This window comes from Pelophylax lessonae (assembly GCF_965119305.1).
Source record: "Pelophylax lessonae genome assembly, chromosome: 10".
Taxonomy (NCBI): Eukaryota; Metazoa; Chordata; class Amphibia; order Anura; family Ranidae; genus Pelophylax; species Pelophylax lessonae.
This window is the reverse complement of record NC_138777.1, coordinates 37,610,547-37,628,191: the sequence shown is the minus strand read 5'-3', so window position 1 is coordinate 37,628,191 and position 17,645 is coordinate 37,610,547. Positions and strand designations below refer to the sequence as shown.

Below are 17,645 nucleotides of genomic sequence, written 5' to 3'. Positions count from 1 at the left end.
CTGGAAGTGATGTCATGACATCATTTCTGGGTTTATGCATGGAGACCTGATCAGAGCCGAATGCGGCTTTGATCAGGTCTTTGGCGGCCATGCAGGCTGGTTGCTGGGGTCTCCCGTGGGACGGGAGACCAGGGCAAGCTGCGGAAAGCGGCGGGGAGGGGAATGTCCCCTACCGCTCCTTGTAATGACAGCTGAGCGCCTTCTCAGCTGCATCGGTTGTCATTACAAGACAGCCGACCGTCAGCTATGGAAGCCGGTACCGGGGTGATGCCTCTAGCTGCAGGCATTACTCCGGTACAAGCACTTACCGAAATATCGGCAATATCAGTAACCTCCGGGGCCGATTCCGATATATCGGGGAAAGTGCATATCGGCCCTCACTATATCGGCTTTGCCCATAATCGGTCGATCCCTAGTTTAAATACATGTACCAGCTATTGGAATTTGAGCACAGGTATATCTTTTCTCTTTCTTGGGCACTGTAGCTGGCCGCTTGAACCCTGAAGAAGCAGCCACCTAATGGGACCAAGATGGCTGTGTAAGTTTCGCTGTATTACAGCAGATTACAGCAGGCAATTCTGGATTTTCTGTGTGGACAAGTATGTGTTTTAAAGAGAATGCAACACCTCAAGTAAGGTAAAAAAAAAAAAAAAAAAACAAAAAAAAAAGCAAAGCACGAGGATGGGTTTGTTGAATACCACTTTAAATGAATAGGTCATTCAGGATAAATATTTGCATAAAACATTTATTTTTAAATGCGTTACCTGTAAAGGTTTAATTAAAGTGGAACATTACCATTAACATTTTGATAACAATTAATGTTCTTTGATAAAAAAAAAAAAACACACTTTCCACATTAATAATTATGCTACCAAAATTAGTGTGTGCTGTAAATTGCCTCTAGCATTGTTCCTTTTTACTTCTTGCTGGAGGAAACCGTTTTGTTGAAGCCCAGAGCAGTCACTTCCTTGTGTCTGCAGAGTTCATCGTGTCACCCTGTCCCGCATCCTTTTTTTTCTCCCTCCATGCAGTCTGTGTTATTGCTGTTGCTTTCTTCCCCCTTCAACAACAGTAAATCTTAAATCTGTCAGCTGATCGGCCTCTAGTGGCTCTGATTTTAGGTACAGTGCTGAGAATAGAAAGCAACTGGGCATGTGCAGAGCAGAGTGGGACAGCACTATGCTGGATTTAAACAGTAAATTTAATTGTAATGCTTTTCATAGTTATATCTGCAAAATGGGCCAGCCTGAAGTAATCTATCAAGACTAAAGTTCCACTTTAACCACTAATATAATCATATGACGTAGTGGACTGTGAGTGAGGATATCTCAATGATGGGTGCAGTTACAGGCATCATTCAGATATATTCTGTTTCTGACGGCGATTCCCTGCACAGCAAAAACAATCATAAAAGGCTGTTCAGCCGCTTGATTGTTTTTACAGGTGGTGGGAGGGGACATCCCCTCCCGCTGCCCTCTGGTGCTTTTACCTTCGGTGGCCAGGCGCGATATTATGACGTCACGTCCTCCCTGTTAAGGGAGAGATCTAATGATGCTGGCTACTGGAGGGTTTATTGATACTGACTGCTGGAGGGTCTGTTGATGTTGCCTGCTGGGGGATCTGTTGTTGCTGCTGGGGGTCTATTGTTTCTGGGGCGGTATTTTGTTACAGGGGGTCCATTGTTGCTTGGGGGGGGGTCTATTGTTATGAGTAGGACCTGCTGTTGGTGGGGAGAGGGGTGCCTATTCATTCTGAAAGGGGGGGGGGTATTGTTGCTGGCGGGGTTTGATGTTGCTGGGGGTTCATTATTGCTGACAGTAAAGGATCTATTTTACTACCTTTCCAGTTATCAATAACAAATTCCATAAAAATTGCATAGCACTAGAAAATTCTACTAGTGATGTTGCTCCGAGGTGGGTAGGGGGCGGAGACCAGGGATGAGTCAGAAAAGGGAATTCCTGGACCTGTCCTCTGAGGGAAAAAAAAAGGCCAGTGGACATGAAATAGGTATCACAGGCATTTATTGCATTCCTCAATTGCCTCTGAAACTTGACAGATCTGACTATTGTCAGCTGGGAGAATGAGGGGAGGGCTAGGGTGCAAATGCTCTGATTAGTATCTAGATTCAAGGCAGTTCAAAAGGGTTGAAGAGTGTGAAACTTAAAGAGATTGTAAAGTCTACTTTTTTTCCCTATAAAAATAACAAGCATGTTATACTTACCTGCTCTGTTAAAGTGGATTTGCACAGAGGAGCCCCAATCCTCTTCTTCTTTGCTATGGGGGCACCCGATCCGAGTCACAGCTCCCTGTGTCCATTCAGACATGAGGCCCCAAACCGGCCCCAACCCTCTCTCTCCTGATTGGCTTGCTGACTTTGATTGACAACAATGGTAGCCAATTGCGCCGCTGCTGTGTGCCAGCCAATCAGAAAGGAGAATCTCGGACAGCTGAGACACGCATGGACATCGCTGGATAGAGAGGGACCTCAGGTAAGTGTTAGGGGAGCGGAGGGGGACTGCCGCACACAGAAGGTTTTTTTTAATCTTAATGCATAGAATGCATTAAGATAAAAAAAAACTTCTGACTTTTCAACTCCTTTACGGTAAGTCATGAAATTTTTTATTTATTTTTTTATTTTTTTTTGCTATTTAACTGTGAAAAATGCCTTTTGTGAACTAAGTTTTTACCATTTACCCATGATCCTTTCTAGCCAGACAGAGCAGGGCTCAGCAGAACTAAATGCCTGCAATCAACATTTCCTATTTTTTATCATTATGCCCGATGCGGCTTCGATCGGGTCTCCGATGACGTAACCCGGAGGCGGCGTCCATGACGTCACGTCCGGGTTACTCGGCTGCTAAAGGCACCAAATTTAAAAAGTGAGTGTATTCAAAAATGCAGTTTTTGGCGTTTTGAATACATGGAAGTGTAGTGAAGGGGTCTAGGGTTTTTAGACTCCCGATCCCTCCATAAAGAGTACCTGTCACTGCCTATTACTGTAACAAGGGATGTTTACATTGCTTGTGACAGCATTTTTTTTTTTTTAAACCTGTGGTAAAATTGAAAAAAAAAAAAATAAATAAATAGGGAAAAAGAATTTTAGCCACCCCCATCGCCGTAAGCTCGCCGATGAAAAATAACGCATAAGGAAGTCGCGCCCGCAAATTAAATCGCTGTTCAAACCACACATGTGAGGTATTGCTGCGATCACCAGAGCAAGAGCAATAATTTAAAAAACTACTCTCTAACTCTAAACTGGTAACCGTTAAACAAATTTAAAACGTCGCCTATGGAGATTTTTATTGACCGAAGTTTGTCGCTATTCCGCAGGTGTGCGCAATTTTAAACCGTAACATGTTGGGTATCTATTTCGACGTGACATCATCTTTCACAATATACAAAAAAATGGGCTAACTTTACGGTTTAGTTTTTTTTAAATGCAGTGAAATGTAAGTTTTCGCAATTTTTAAAAAAAATAAAAAGGCGTTTGAAAGACCGCTGTGCAAATACCGCGTGACAAAAAATATTGCAATGACTGCCATTTTATTCTCCAGTGTCTTTGCTAAAAAAAAAAAAAAAAAATATATATATATATATATATATATATATATATATATATAATGTTTGGGGGTTCTATGTAGTTTTCTAGCAAGAAATACTGATTTTAACTTGTGAACAAAAATGTGTCAAAAATGGGCTTGGTCCTTAAGTGGTTAAAGAAAATCCATTTATTTTTAGATTCTGATCCTGCAGATTAAACAATCCGATCACTGCTGAAACTACAATTATATGATTAATTTAAAAAAAGATCCACAAACATGTTATTTTTGTTATGTGTCAACAGAGAATTACCTCCCCCTCACTGAAAAAAGAAATGCAATTTGCCGGTAGCTCTGTCCTACACTTCCCTTTATAACCCAATTTGTGTTATTAGACTTTAGAAGTGGAAATCTGTCTAAACACATTGTGATTGTGTCCTGTAGGCTGAACAATGCCGCCTCCTTCTTCTTTCTGCTGTGTGACTACGGGTAAATCACTGCATGCAAGCAAATTATGCAATATTTACTATTACATGCGAGTCAGTTCGAGCTGAAAAGTCATCGAAACAGGGTCCAATATTGGAGTCAAGTGTTGGGAGAAACTGAACGGTCTGCTTCAGGATTTTCTGTGTAAATTGGGGCTTAAAAATAAACTGAGGTTGCCCTAAGTGACCCCTCAATCAAGTTATATTTCACCCATCTATGTTCCTTCTCCCTGTTTCAGGAATCCACCTTAGGTCCAAACTGGCGATAGTATATGTATGTATGAATGGGAGTTAGGGACCTCAGATTGTAAGCTCCTTGAAGGCAGGGGCTGATGTGAATGTACAATATATATGTAAAGCAGGGGTAGGGAACCTGTGGCTCTTTTGATGGCTGCATCTGGCTTGCAGACAAATCTTTAACCACTTAAGCCCCGGAAGATTTTACCCCCTTCCTGACCAGGGCCTATTTTGCGATTCGGCACTGCGTGAACGGACAATTGCGCGGTCGTGCGACGCTGTACCTAAACAAATTTGACGTCCTTTTTTCCCCACAAATAGAGCTTTCTTTTGGTGGTATTTGATCACCTGTGCAATTTTTACTTTTTGCGCTATAAACAAAAAAACAGCCTCAATTTTGCAAAAATAACAATATTTTTCACATTTGTTTATATGAAATTCCCCCCAAAAAAAAGTAAAAATCAAAATTTTTTAACATTTTGGGCCAATTTTTTTTTTTACCATATGTTTGGAAAAAAAAAAAATCGCAAAAAGCGTATTTTGATTGGTTTGCGCAAAAGTTATTGCGTTTACTAACAAAGGGAAAGATTTTTGTCATTTTTGTTGTTTTTTTTTTTAACGCGTAATGGTGGCGATCTTCGATTTTTTTTGCGGGACTGCGACATTGCGGCGGACAGATCGGACCCTTGACTGACATTTTTGACACTTTTGGGGTTACCAGTGACATTTCTACAGTAATCAGTGCTATACATATGCACTGTTACTGTAAAATGACACTGGTAGTGAAGGGGTTAACTTTTTTGAGAGGGAGGGGTTATGTGTGTCCCTAGGGGCGTGATTCTAACTGTGATTGGCTGTGGCTTGAGGTGTAGGAACAGTGATCAACTGTCCTACATAGTAGAACCGTATGATCACTATTCCTACACAGGGGAGAATGACAGTCGGCTTGTTTACATTAGCCGCCTGCCTTTCTCCCTCTCCACCAGACGATCGCGAGTGACCGGCGGACATCGGGTCCGCCGGGCACGCGCGCGGGGTGGTCTGTGACCACGCGGCGCGCGCTCGCTCCCTAGACCCTCACAGGCTAACAACGTAGCCCTCTGCCTTTGAGGGACTGACTGCCGACGTAAATAGTCGTGCGGCGGTCGGCAAGTGGTTAATAAAGGGGGGGGTGTGTCCAGACGTGAGCCGCGCTGGACGTGTAGTCCCAGAGCTCTGCTGCGTCTACCACTCAATCCAGCGCCATCCACGTAGCTGTGCCTGGTGCCAAGGAGATTTTCTCAGGGCCTATACTCCCCTCCATCACTCGCATGCCTGCAGGCGCTTCACCACTCCGGCCTCATTGCATACCTGCCTGCTCTGCTCTCTTCCCGACTGGACTCCAGGCACTTTCACACGGCTCCATCTACTCACTGTATAGCTGCGGCCCATGAATATGAATATTAAATAAAGGTTCCCGACCCTGAAATATAGTGTATGGCTTTCACGGAATTACATTTGAAAATATGTGGTGTTTATGGCTCTCTCAGCCAAAAAGGCATTGTGTAAATTTACAGCGCTATATAGTAAGTATGTAGTAAGTAAATAGAAGAAATAAATAAATAGAAACACACAGCCCCAGAGCCTGAAATGGCAAAGGATTCCCCTGTTCCTTCCTTCTTCTCCCCCTCTCCGCTCCAAACTAGCAGACTGGCTAAAAGTCATACTAAAGGAATTAAAAAACAAATAAAAAAACCAAACATGTTGCACTTTCCTACTCTGTGTAATGGTTTTGTACAGAGCGGCCCAGATCCTCCTCTTCTCGGGTTCCGTGCTGACGCTCTAGGGCTCTCCCTCCTGCTGAGTGCCCCCATAACAAGCCCCTTGCTATGGGGGCATTCATGCGTGCTCGCTCACACATATTTGAGGTGGATGGGGAAATTCTCCGCTGTAGTCTTTTTTTTCTGACAGCAGAACTCCCCCACCATCAGAATACACTAATCGGTGCTGAAGTTGATTGATCAAAGCAAAATTTCCCAGCAGGATTGTTCATAAAATGTCAAACGACAGATCGCCTTCTCATGGACCGGAATGGCCATACATGGATCAATATTTGTCCGGTTCCTGCTAAACCAGTTAAATTTCGATCCATGTATAGCCAGCTTACCGCTGTAACAAACAAGAGCAGGCAGTCTTTTAATGCCAAAGAGACTCGCAATGTCTTTTTTTTGCAATTAAATGTCCCTCTCTGCCTGCCCGCTGTCTTCTCTGGCACTGTAAACCTAGCTGTGCATGTGCACCTTAGCTTACAGCACCGGCCAGTCTCTGTGTGCTGGAATGACGACCTCCTGCGCATGCGCAGGAGTGATTTTATCCTGCACTGGTGATGGAAGATTGCAGAAGACTGACACACAGAAGAAGATCCTGGACCCTTGGAAAGGTGAGTATTCACCTCTTTAGTTCCGCTTTAGGTTACAGGTCTCTGTACATGTCTCACAGCACTAATATAGAATGCACTTATGTGTATGCACTTTGCTCACCCATACTATTTGGTAGATATCTAAAAAATATTTCCCTAAAAATAGGCCTCTTAATCTCTACAATAAATATGCAGTTTATTTTGCATCTTATTTAAATACTCAGCCAAAACAAAAAAAGCAACACCTCAGGCAAACCGTCATGTCATTCTACTCAGAATGAAGATAGACAAACTTTCTGAAAGTAAAGTTTTTACACAGAGTTTCTAATCCACTATCTATAGCAGGCATCACTAAATGGCAGCCCGCAGTCTGCATCCAGCCCGAGTCACTGTTCCATTCGGACCGGTCGCAGTCCTGCCATTTAGGAGCCCGCACAGCCATCCTGATCAACCCCTGCATGGATGGCAGGAGGCATGAGGCTGATATCGGAGGCAGTACAGCTCCCGATGGAGGGCGGGACTTCAAGTTAACGAGCATGTGATTGGTTGCTAGCAACCAATCACAAGCAGGTTATCTGGAAAATGTGTGCAGATCCCGCCCTCCTTCCAGAGCTGTCCTGCTTCTGATGTCAGCCTCATGCCTCCCGCCGTCCATGAAGAGCTGTCCTGCTGGCAATCTCCGCTCTAGACTGCTGTGAGTGCTGTGATTGGTGGCCGAGGACAGGAATCTGAAGATGGGGGGGGGGGGGGAGCTGAGGACAGGAATGTAAAGGGGTGGTGGGGGTGAGGACAGGAATGTAAAGGGGTAGTGGGGGACAGGAATGTAAAGGGTTAGTGGGGGTGAGGACAGGAATGTAAAGGGGTGGGGAGGTGAGGACAAGAATGTGGCAGAAGGGAGGTGATAAAAAGGGGGCTAAGGACAGGAATGCGAAGAGGGGCTGAGGACAGAAATGTGAAGGAGGGGGGGGTGATAAAAAGGGGCATAAGGATATGACTGTAAAGGGAGGGGGGTTGACAACAAAGATATGAGGGGAGGAAGTGATATGAAGGGGGGCTGAGGACAGTAATGTGAAGGGGAGGTTGTGATGTGCAGGGGGGACTGAGGATTGTCATGTTAAGGATCTGAGGCTACGTTTATAACATCGCTACCTGTGTTATGCATGTAGGCAGCCCATTCATTTCAATGGGCTGTCTTACATGCAGAAACATACAAAAAGTAGTCCCTGACCCTTTTAAATTGGGCTGCACCAAGCTGGTTTGGCGTTTACGAAAGCGTGCAGCATTTGCCAATGCTTCAAGGTGCCATTAAGAATCAAACATACGATTCGAACCCCTGCTGGAAGTAAACTTCAATGACTGGACCTCTGTGAATTTTAATTCAATACCCCCTGATCTACAGTTAGAGGGCTGTGACAGGAGAAGGAGAGAGCACAAGAGCAAAAAGAGTTTACAGTAGCCTCTGTGCACAGGTACTGTTAAACAGGAGGGCATGAGGGTAACTGTTAAATATTTATTCCAAATTCATAATTCGGCACTTATTGGAATTATATTATATTCACAGCAAGCTTGCAAAATATATGTGATTTTATGATTAATCATAGTATTATATGTGTGAATGACCTTGATCCAGTGATTAACAATGGAGTTCTTCATCTGAGCTGAGACAGTAAAATGTCAGATAATTCTGGAGTATGTAGCTAGTTGGAAGATGACATATAAGGTATCTGTGGGATAGTATGTCATGGAAGTCAAGAATAGGATCCATGTGTAATACTAGGAATAGCATATATCAGTTTAAATAATGTTAGGATTAAAGTAATCCCAGTCATAATTAATCGTATTTGTATTTACTTAATGTTATACAAGTCGTATAAGTTGGTTATATATGTGTTACTTTTGTGTAAAATAAATGATGGTTATTTAACATGACATCAGCCACACTAGACGTTACAAGAATAGGGTGTTACATGTGGGCTTGTCAATCAAAGTAGTTCAAGACTAATCAGCTTTTTGGTCATATACATATTAGGAATTATGACTTTATGGGCTTAGTACCTCCTCTTGTATAGAATAACTGACGTTAGCAGAAGTTATGGATGCCATACAAGGCTTGGAGTATTGGAAGTTCATGACGTATACATGTAAGATAAATTGCCAGGCGATTCGGACCTCGGGAGGACACTCACACACAGACTAGGGGACTAGAGCACACAGACACTCAGACCAAGGAAGATCACACACATTACTTCTGCTCCACACAAATCTATTGATAGTCCTTTTTGACAACCTAAGCAGGTGTTTTGCTCTCTGAAACCTAGCAACGTCATTTCCTGCTTCTAACTAGACATTTGACACTGAAGGACGACACTGAGGATCACACATGTCTATACAGCCATGTCTTCAAACTGAACACATTTTTCCATGAATTATTGTTTTTATTCTTCATATTTTTGACCTACACTGAACTGAACTGTTATACCTTTTACATTGTATTGTTGATGTCAAGTGTGTTTGAATAAACTCACACTTTGTTTTTAAAGTCAGTCTGGCTATCAATGCTAATCAAATCGAAACGCCTAAAGAGATTAGAATATTAGAGATATTCTATATTTTACAGTAACATAAGTCACTTTAAAGTAAATCTTTCAAAAACCTGGATAATTCAACATGAGCAACCATAAAAAAAAAATCCTTACCCACTGTAAAAACCACGTCAGAGCAATCGGTAAACACAGAGATATAGGCAGTTTATCATAAGCTTGGACCTATTCCCGCACACCCATCAAAGAAAGCTCTCAAACATTTAAAGGGATTGGTTGCCTCTTATACCAAAAGGAAAGCAAAGTCGGTCTTTACAGGGAAAGTCAAGATTTAATTTCAGCTACCTATATTTGTAAATCTACTGATCAATTTGGCATGTAATTTTCATGGAAAGTTACTTATGTATTTTCTTATTATTTGTTAAATGAAAATTGTCAAGACTTAAAAAATCCATTGGTTTAAATGTATATGGACATCAGAACAAGAATATCACCCGAAAGGGGAAGTTCTGCTTTTCCACCTCCTCAATCACATGTGGACAATTGTTTTTATTTTTTTTTGGAGGGGGTGGGGTGTGTGTGTGTTGGGGGGGGGTTGTTGGAGTGCAAGGGGTCATAGCCAGCTTCCCCTAATAAACATGCCAGTGCCAGGGACCAGACAGGTGAAGAACCAGCCCGGCTGAGGATGACGCTGGATCCTTGGATAGGTAAGTATTCTTTTAATAAAAATAGTTGCCGCTTTATAATTTTTTTCCTACAACATGAAAATTCTCTTTAAGTCAATACAATTGTCCAGAAAGTCAAAATATCTTTTGATGAAGTAATAACAAGCAGCCTTTGCTCCAATTTTGTTTGCAAAGTTTTGTTTGTAGATTAGCCCCCTTTAATGTGGCTCCGGTCACCAAATAATGATTGGGTATAACTATGAATATGACTGATCTTTAGGGTGAACATAGATACACCATGTTTTGAGCTGCCAAAGAATTTGCAGGAATCAATATACAACTTCTGTCATTTGGAGATTATAAAATAAGATTGGAGTCTTCTCCTGACTTAGTACTCACTGTTTGCTGCAGGTCTGGGATTACAATCCTGATGACCATGGTGTTGGTCTGAATATCCTCCAGCCTGCTGGTTGGACGTTCGGCTGTTGCCCTGATGGTGTCATAGATGGTCTCCTCCTTTGAGCTGTCAGATTCGGACTCCATTGAATAGTCTGAAAAGCTCTGCGCCATCTCATCTTCACTGGAAGTGGGACTACGCGGCATGTTCTGCGGATTTCACCATAAAGAGCTGCAGAGAGACAAAATATGAAGATTAAATGGTTACTGAGAGCAAAATACAATATTTTTGGTCAGTGGCTAACTAAAAAGAGTGGTTACCTTTCATGATAGTATTGGGTATATAATGAACATGAAACTGCATATCACTTCCAGAGGGGCATTAAAACAGTAATTTTTATGAAAGAAAAAAAAAAAGGGTCTGTAATTGCCTAAAATGTGTTAGCTGGAGTTAAGCTTTAAGGTGGCTCCAAACTGCCCTGCTACACAGCACACCTGTGTATCCCCGTACGGGTAAATGCTGTGATACACTCGTATAAACAAAGCCTTAAGCCCCGTACACACGCATCGAAAATTGGCAGGGAATTTACGTCCAACGACCGATCTGCCGATTTTTGGCTTGTTAGTATGATGCTTCCGACAACCAACTCCGACTTTTCGGCCGAAAAAAATCTGGTGTGCAGACTATAAAATGTTTGTTGGCCGTCAACATAACGGCCGATTTTCGTGCAGTCAGTACAGATTTCGACAGGGTAAAATCTGATGAGCAAGTCCGGGCATGCTCAGTGAAGAAAGAACACAAAGAAAGCAAACCAACACATGACATCACTTCTGAAGTAGAATTTTGTTGGGCGAGAAAATTTGTGTGCAGTCTAGGCACATTCCAACCAACAAAACACAACTCTGGACAAAAGACGGACGATCGGTCGGCCGATAATTGTTGCGTGTGTACGGGGCTTTAGAATCTTCTTTGGGTTTAAAGTGCTGTCTGTATACCTGTTGGGGAGATTTTTCTGCACTTCCTGTTCTGACACCTGTTGAAAGAGACAGGAAGTGAAGGTCAATCCCTTCACTGGGGACATAGCGTTAAAAAAGAAACAGGGGCCATAACCCTATCCCTCTCCCCCCAAAACCCAATATGAAGATAATAGCTGCTGTTGTAATTATCTCGCAATGATCCTTTTTAAAGAGGAATCAATGCTGAACCATTGATTTTGTATGTGTGAACCTATTAAATACACATTATAAATAAATTAAATGAGACACAGCTGGGAACACAAAGCCAATGAGGGTATATGCTTCTGAGACCCAATCAAAATACATATACCATGTAAAAAAAAAAAAAAAAAAAGAAATAATATATATTTATATGTGTGTGTATATATATATGTGTTAGGTCCATATATAATTGGACCCAGGCACAATTTTAGTTTTTTCCAGGTATTTACCAACACTTATTCAAGCTATAGTTATCGGAAAAAGCGTTTAGGAATTATATCTCCTAAAGTGATTGTAAAGTCTCGTTTTTTTTTTTTTAAAAAAACAGCAAACATGTTAAACTTACCTGCTCTGTTGCAGTGGATTTGCACAGAGCAGCCCATGTTCTCCTCTTCTAGGGTCCCTCTTTGCAGCTCCTGGCCCCTCCCTCCCATCAAGTGCCTCCACAGCAAGCAGCTTGCTATAGGGGCACCCGAGCCGAGCTGCCACTCCATCTGTCCATTCAGACATGGAGCTGCTGTTTGGCCCCACCCCCTCTCTCCCCCGATTGGCTGACTGACTTTGATTGATAGCTGCAGGAGTCAATGACGCGTCGCTGCTGTGTCTCAGCCAATCAGGAGGGAGAGTCCCGGACAGCTGAGGGACTCGTAGACATTGCTGAACAGAGATCAGGTTCAGGTGAGTATTAGGGGTGCTGGGAAGGCTGCTACACACAGAAGGTAAAAATGCAGTAAGATTAAACACCTTCTAACTTTACAACTCCAATGCAACAGTTTGGTACATTCTGAGGAAAGAAGAATGCACTGGTGAGCTCAGCGACATAAAAATGCCTGGATGTCCATGGAACAACAGTGGTGAATGATTGCAGGATCCTCTCTATGGTAAAGAAAAACCCATTCACAACATCCAGACAAGTGAAGAACACTCTCCAGAAGGTGGGTGTATCATTGTCAGAGTCTACAATCAAGAGAAGACTTCATGAGAGCAAATACAGAGGGTTCACCGCAAGGTGCAAACCATTCATAAGCCTGACGAGTAGAAAAGCCAGATTAGACTTTGGCAAAAAAAAAAAAACATCTAAAAAAGCCAGACCAGTTCTGGAAAAGCATTCTTTGGACGGATGAAACTAAGATTATTCTGTACCAGAGTGACGGGAAGAAAAAAGTGTGGAGAAGGCTTGGAACAGCTCATGATCCAAAGCATAAACGTCATCTGTAAAACATGGTGGAGGCCGTGGGATGGCATGGGCATGCATGGCTTCCAGTGTCAATGGGTCATTGGTGTTTATTGATGATGTGACGGAAGACAGAAGCAGCCGCATGAATTCTGCATTGTTTAGAGATATAATGCCAGCCCAGATTCAGCCAAATTCAGCAAAGTTGATTGGATGGCACTTCACAGTGCAGATGGACAATGGCCCAAAACACACTGCAAAAGCAACAAAGGAGCTTTTGTAGGAAAAGAAGTGGAATATTCTGCAATGGCCAAGTCAATCACCTGATCTCAACCCAAACAAAGCATCAGAAAGGGGGAAACCCAGTCTTTGGTAATGTCCATGGGTTCCAGACTTCAGGCAGTCATTGCCAGTAAAGGATTCACAACAAAATATTTGTCCAATTGGAGCACCTGAAAACGGGGAGACTGTGTATACAAATGATTCAATGTATAAGTGAAGTGCGCGGCTGTAAATTAAGTAAAAATTCACAAAGGAAAAAATACATGTATGTATAAAGTGCAAAAACACTCATGACACATACTGTATATCCAAATATCAAAATATCAATATGTGACAACATATATCTAAAATGCAATAGAGTGCAAACTAATGCACAAAGTAAAGTTTCAAAAGATCCTACAGAGTCCAAAAAAATGTGATTTGAATGTTGAGATCTTTGATCTTTCAAAGTGCTGCATGCATCACCACCGTGCTAGAATAGTGAATTGGCTGCTTACCAGACCCAATAGGGTCAATGAGCGTGTAAACTGTAAAGAGATCGGTGTAGGTTTATTTCCATGCATTATATCTTTTTTACTCTATATCACTAAGGTTACTAGTATATGTCTGTATAAGATGCCCTTCTTTTCACTCTTATCGGTTTACACCTTTCACCTCCCTTGCTCTGGGATTCATCCTTCCCACCATCACTTCACTGTTAGTCACCTCTAGATCTTTTTCCTTGTTTGTTCTTCCAGCACTATTTTTTGTCACACCAAGATATATTTATCTTGGGTGAGATACTGCCCACTGCTTACTCATCACCCATTGGATCATTCTGATACTCAGCTACACTGATCTCGTTTCCTTTTTTGCACTCTTGATCTTGGGCTCATTTACTCTACCTTTACACCATTTCTGGTCATGGGCTTATTTACTTGACCTTTATATCATAATGTTACCCTTTATACCCATTGCCTTTTTTATATTCTAATATAGCCCTACTTGACCCAATGGAAATCCACGTACCAATTGTGGATCCTGCGCTTTGGCCTTGTGCGGAGCATTCGCCCCCTCAGTTCCCTTCATGGACGAACTCCTGGGTGGCCATTAGCCCCCTTGACAGTTATTACCCCATTGTAAGTCATTTTCTATAATCAACCTCTCTGTGTGTACCTTTTCATTGGATGCAATATCAATTATGTCATATTTTTTAGAAACCAAAATGTGCCTGCTCCTGATGAAGTGAAATTCCTTTCACGAAACGCGTTGAGCCCAAGAGGCCATTCAACTGATTGCTAACATCCAACATGCATCCAATTACCTCCTTTATCTATACCCTATGTCTATTGGTCTATTTTGTTATTGTTTTTATCATCTTTTATGATTATACCATGTTATTTCTTTGTATATTGTGTACATCCCCTTTTGATTAATTGTTTACTTAATATACTGATGTTAAGTGCTATTGAAAATGTCAATAAACATGTGATGATTAATCATATGCCTCTTTATGCTTACCAGCAGTTGTATATGTATTACCACTATATCATTATGTGTACACTGGCCACACCTCATACAAAGTCCCATGTTTTTATTCTTGTACACTATGTGTTCCTTATGTTTTGTTTTTTGTTTATCATATTAGGGATGGAGACTCCTTTGCACAAGTCTCATTTAAAGTCCCACTCCCCCTTTCTTTCCCCCGTTTTTCCAATTCCCTTTCGTCCCCACTTTTCCTTCAATCCCACCATATATGTAAAGAGATCAATCCATGGACTGCGAACAGACAACGTCTCCAAGGTCACGGAAAGGTATGTGAAGCAAAGAAGGAGGACTGATAGTACATTATCTCTTAAAAACATAGTTTAATGTAATGCCTCATACACACGTACCGATCGTCGGTCGAACGATCGGCCGTCTTTTGTCCAGGGCTGTCGTGTCTGTTGAAAACTGCAAAAGACTGCACACGAATTTTGTCGGCCAACAACAGCCGACTGCAGAAGTGATGTCATGTGATGGTTAACTTTCCGTGTGTTTTTTCTTCTGTGAGCATGCCCAGTCTTGCAAATCTGCTGATTGTTGGCCGAATTCTGTACTGACTGGCGAACAATCGGCCGTTCTGGTGTTGGCCAACAAAAATTTTAATGCCTACACGACAGATTCTTTTTGGCCGAAAGTGCGCTGTCGGCTGTCAGAAGCATCATACTAACAAGCCTACAATCGGCCGATCGGTCGTCGGCCGAATATTTACGGCCGACAATCGGTAAGTGTGTACGGGGCTTAAAAGAAAACATCTACAGACTGAGAGATTGAGCACTGTACTGGTGGTGGCACGGCTGCCTGCAGTGCGGTCTGTGCATGCTGACGTCACAGCTGTCTCCATCCAACGCGTTTCCCCTCAAAAGGAGTCAACTGGGATTGGAGCTCAGCCCATGCCATCATCACCAAGGTTTAAATAGCGGAAATATGAAACCAGAACTCTGTGTGACCTGCAACAAAGCCCCTAGAGAAGAAATAAAACGACTTCCTTTTATTAGAGGAAATTAAGAAACTAATATCCATACTTAATGGAGATTGAAGCATAAAAAATATATAATAAAGGATACATTAATTCCCAGAAAATGTAACCCCCACCGAGGTCCACTTCTGCAAAAAATAAAAAACTATGTCAAATAATATTTTACGTAACATATTTTTTCGCGCAAAATAAACAAGATATATATTAGAGAATAATACAAATATATTTTTCTGAATTTCCTTCTGTGGACTAATCGATAAAAAATTATTTTTCTTAATATACAAAAAAAAAAAAAAAAAAAAAAAAGGATATTCAAAAAGGAGTATATTCAACTTCTAATAAAAAAAAAAAAATAAGTAAAAGTAAAAATAAAAATGGAAAAGGACACAAGGAGAATAAAGATCATATACCTTCCATTACAATATATATATTCAATTCAATAAATACAATGATAATGAACTAATTTACTTATTATTGATGAAAAAATTGATATCCCACTCTACATTGAGTCCATGGGGGTGACAGCACTGTAAATTAAAAATCCACCTTTCTTTTCCTCCTAGAGAGATTTCTCTTCATATTTCTCCATCGCCAGTTCTTGTTCCTTCTTGCACAAAGAAGCAGATACCGGTCCTGCTGATGGGTTAAAGAACTTCTATGGCCCTGTCCAGCTCTCATAGAGTAACTGCCTGTCTCCTGGACCCTCCTCCATGCTCTTGAGACTGTGCTGGGAGAAACAGCAAACCTTCTGGCAATGGCACGTATTGATGTGGCCATCCTGGAGGAGTTGGACTGCCTGTGCAACCTCTATAGGGTCCAGGTATTTCCTCATGCTACCATTAGTGACACTGACCATAGCTAAATGCAAAACTAGTGAAAACAGTCAGAAAAGATGAGTAGGGAAAAAAATGTCAGCGGCCTCCACTTGTAAAACCATTCCTGTTTTGGAGATCATCTCATTGTTGCCCATCTAGTGCACCTGTTAATTGCATTAACACTAAAGCAGCTGAAACTGAATAACAACCCCTTCTGCTACTTAAGTGACCAGAGCAAAATCCCAGGAGTTTAATTGACTTGATGCTATACTCTGATTAAAACGTGTTCTATTAAGGGAGAAAGATAATTTTATTAAACTAAAATGTGTTTCCTGAATAAAAAGTAAAAGCAAGTTTTAAGTGACAAAAAGCAATATCAATGTGCCCCTGTTTCAGCCAGTAAGGTGTTACTTCTCAGTAACTGAAAAGGTTGCAACATTTGGTCCTTTTTCTGATGCTAAAAACAAGCAGCTGTCACCAAGTATAACTATGTATCCATCTCACAGGCCACTTTGACTATAAACAGGATTGTTTATAGGAAACACAGCATGTAATGAAAGAGACAAGTATGTTGGTTACATTCCCAGCGTGCTGCAAAGAGCACAACACTAAACTCCTAGAAACTCATAAAAGCTTTATTTAGTACATACGTATACTCACTGAAGGACCTGAGGAATTCAAGCTATGTAAAATTACAAATACTTCATATCTGCACAATCTGCAACATCCATCTCTGTTACCTGTACCCCAGGGTCAGACACTTCAGACATATTTTTGGTGGCATAGCACCCATAGTTCTCTATATCAATACCAATTCACTTCGGAGTTAGAAGTCAACACTGCCTGTTCTTTAACCACTTCAGCCCCGGAAGATTTTACCCCCTTCCTGACCAGGCCCTATTTTGCGATTCGGCACTGCGTTATTTTAACGGCCAATTGCGCGGTCATGCGACACTGTACCCAAACAAAAGTTACGTCCTTTTTCCCCACAAATAGAGATTTCTTTTGGTGGTATTTGATCACATGTGCGATTTTATTTTCATTTTTTTTTGCGCTTTAAACAAAAAAAGAGCGACAATTTTGAAAAAAAAAAATATTTTTCACATTCTGCTATATGACATTCCCATAAAAAAAAAAAGTAAAAATCCAAATTTTTTAACATTTTAGGCCAATTTGTTTTCTGCTACATATTCTTGGTAAAAAAAATTAGCGTATTTTGATTGGTTTGCGGAAAAGTTATTGCGTCTACTAACTACGGGAAAGATTTATGTCATTTTTATTGTTTTTTACTAGCAATGGCAGTGATCTGCGTTTTTTTTCTTTTTTTTGCGGAACTGCGACATTGCAGCGGACAGATTGGACCCCTAACCGACATTTTTTACACTTTTGGGGGTAT

The 17,645-nt window shown here is 41.5% G+C and overlaps 1 protein-coding gene across 4 annotated transcripts in view; it reads right to left on the bottom strand.

Annotated features, from left to right (window-relative positions):
* The window catches only part of SHANK2 (SH3 and multiple ankyrin repeat domains 2), a 976,209-nt gene that overhangs the window by 690,035 nt on the left and 268,529 nt on the right, over window positions 1-17,645 (bottom strand). For all 4 annotated transcript variants that reach the window (XM_082271109.1, XM_082271110.1, XM_082271111.1 and 1 more), the window contains exon 2: window positions 10,264-10,492. In XM_082271109.1, coding sequence (XP_082127235.1) covers window positions 10,264-10,467 — 204 coding nt within the window. In that variant the 5' untranslated portion in view covers window positions 10,468-10,492. The remainder of the gene's footprint in view (window positions 1-10,263; window positions 10,493-17,645) is intronic.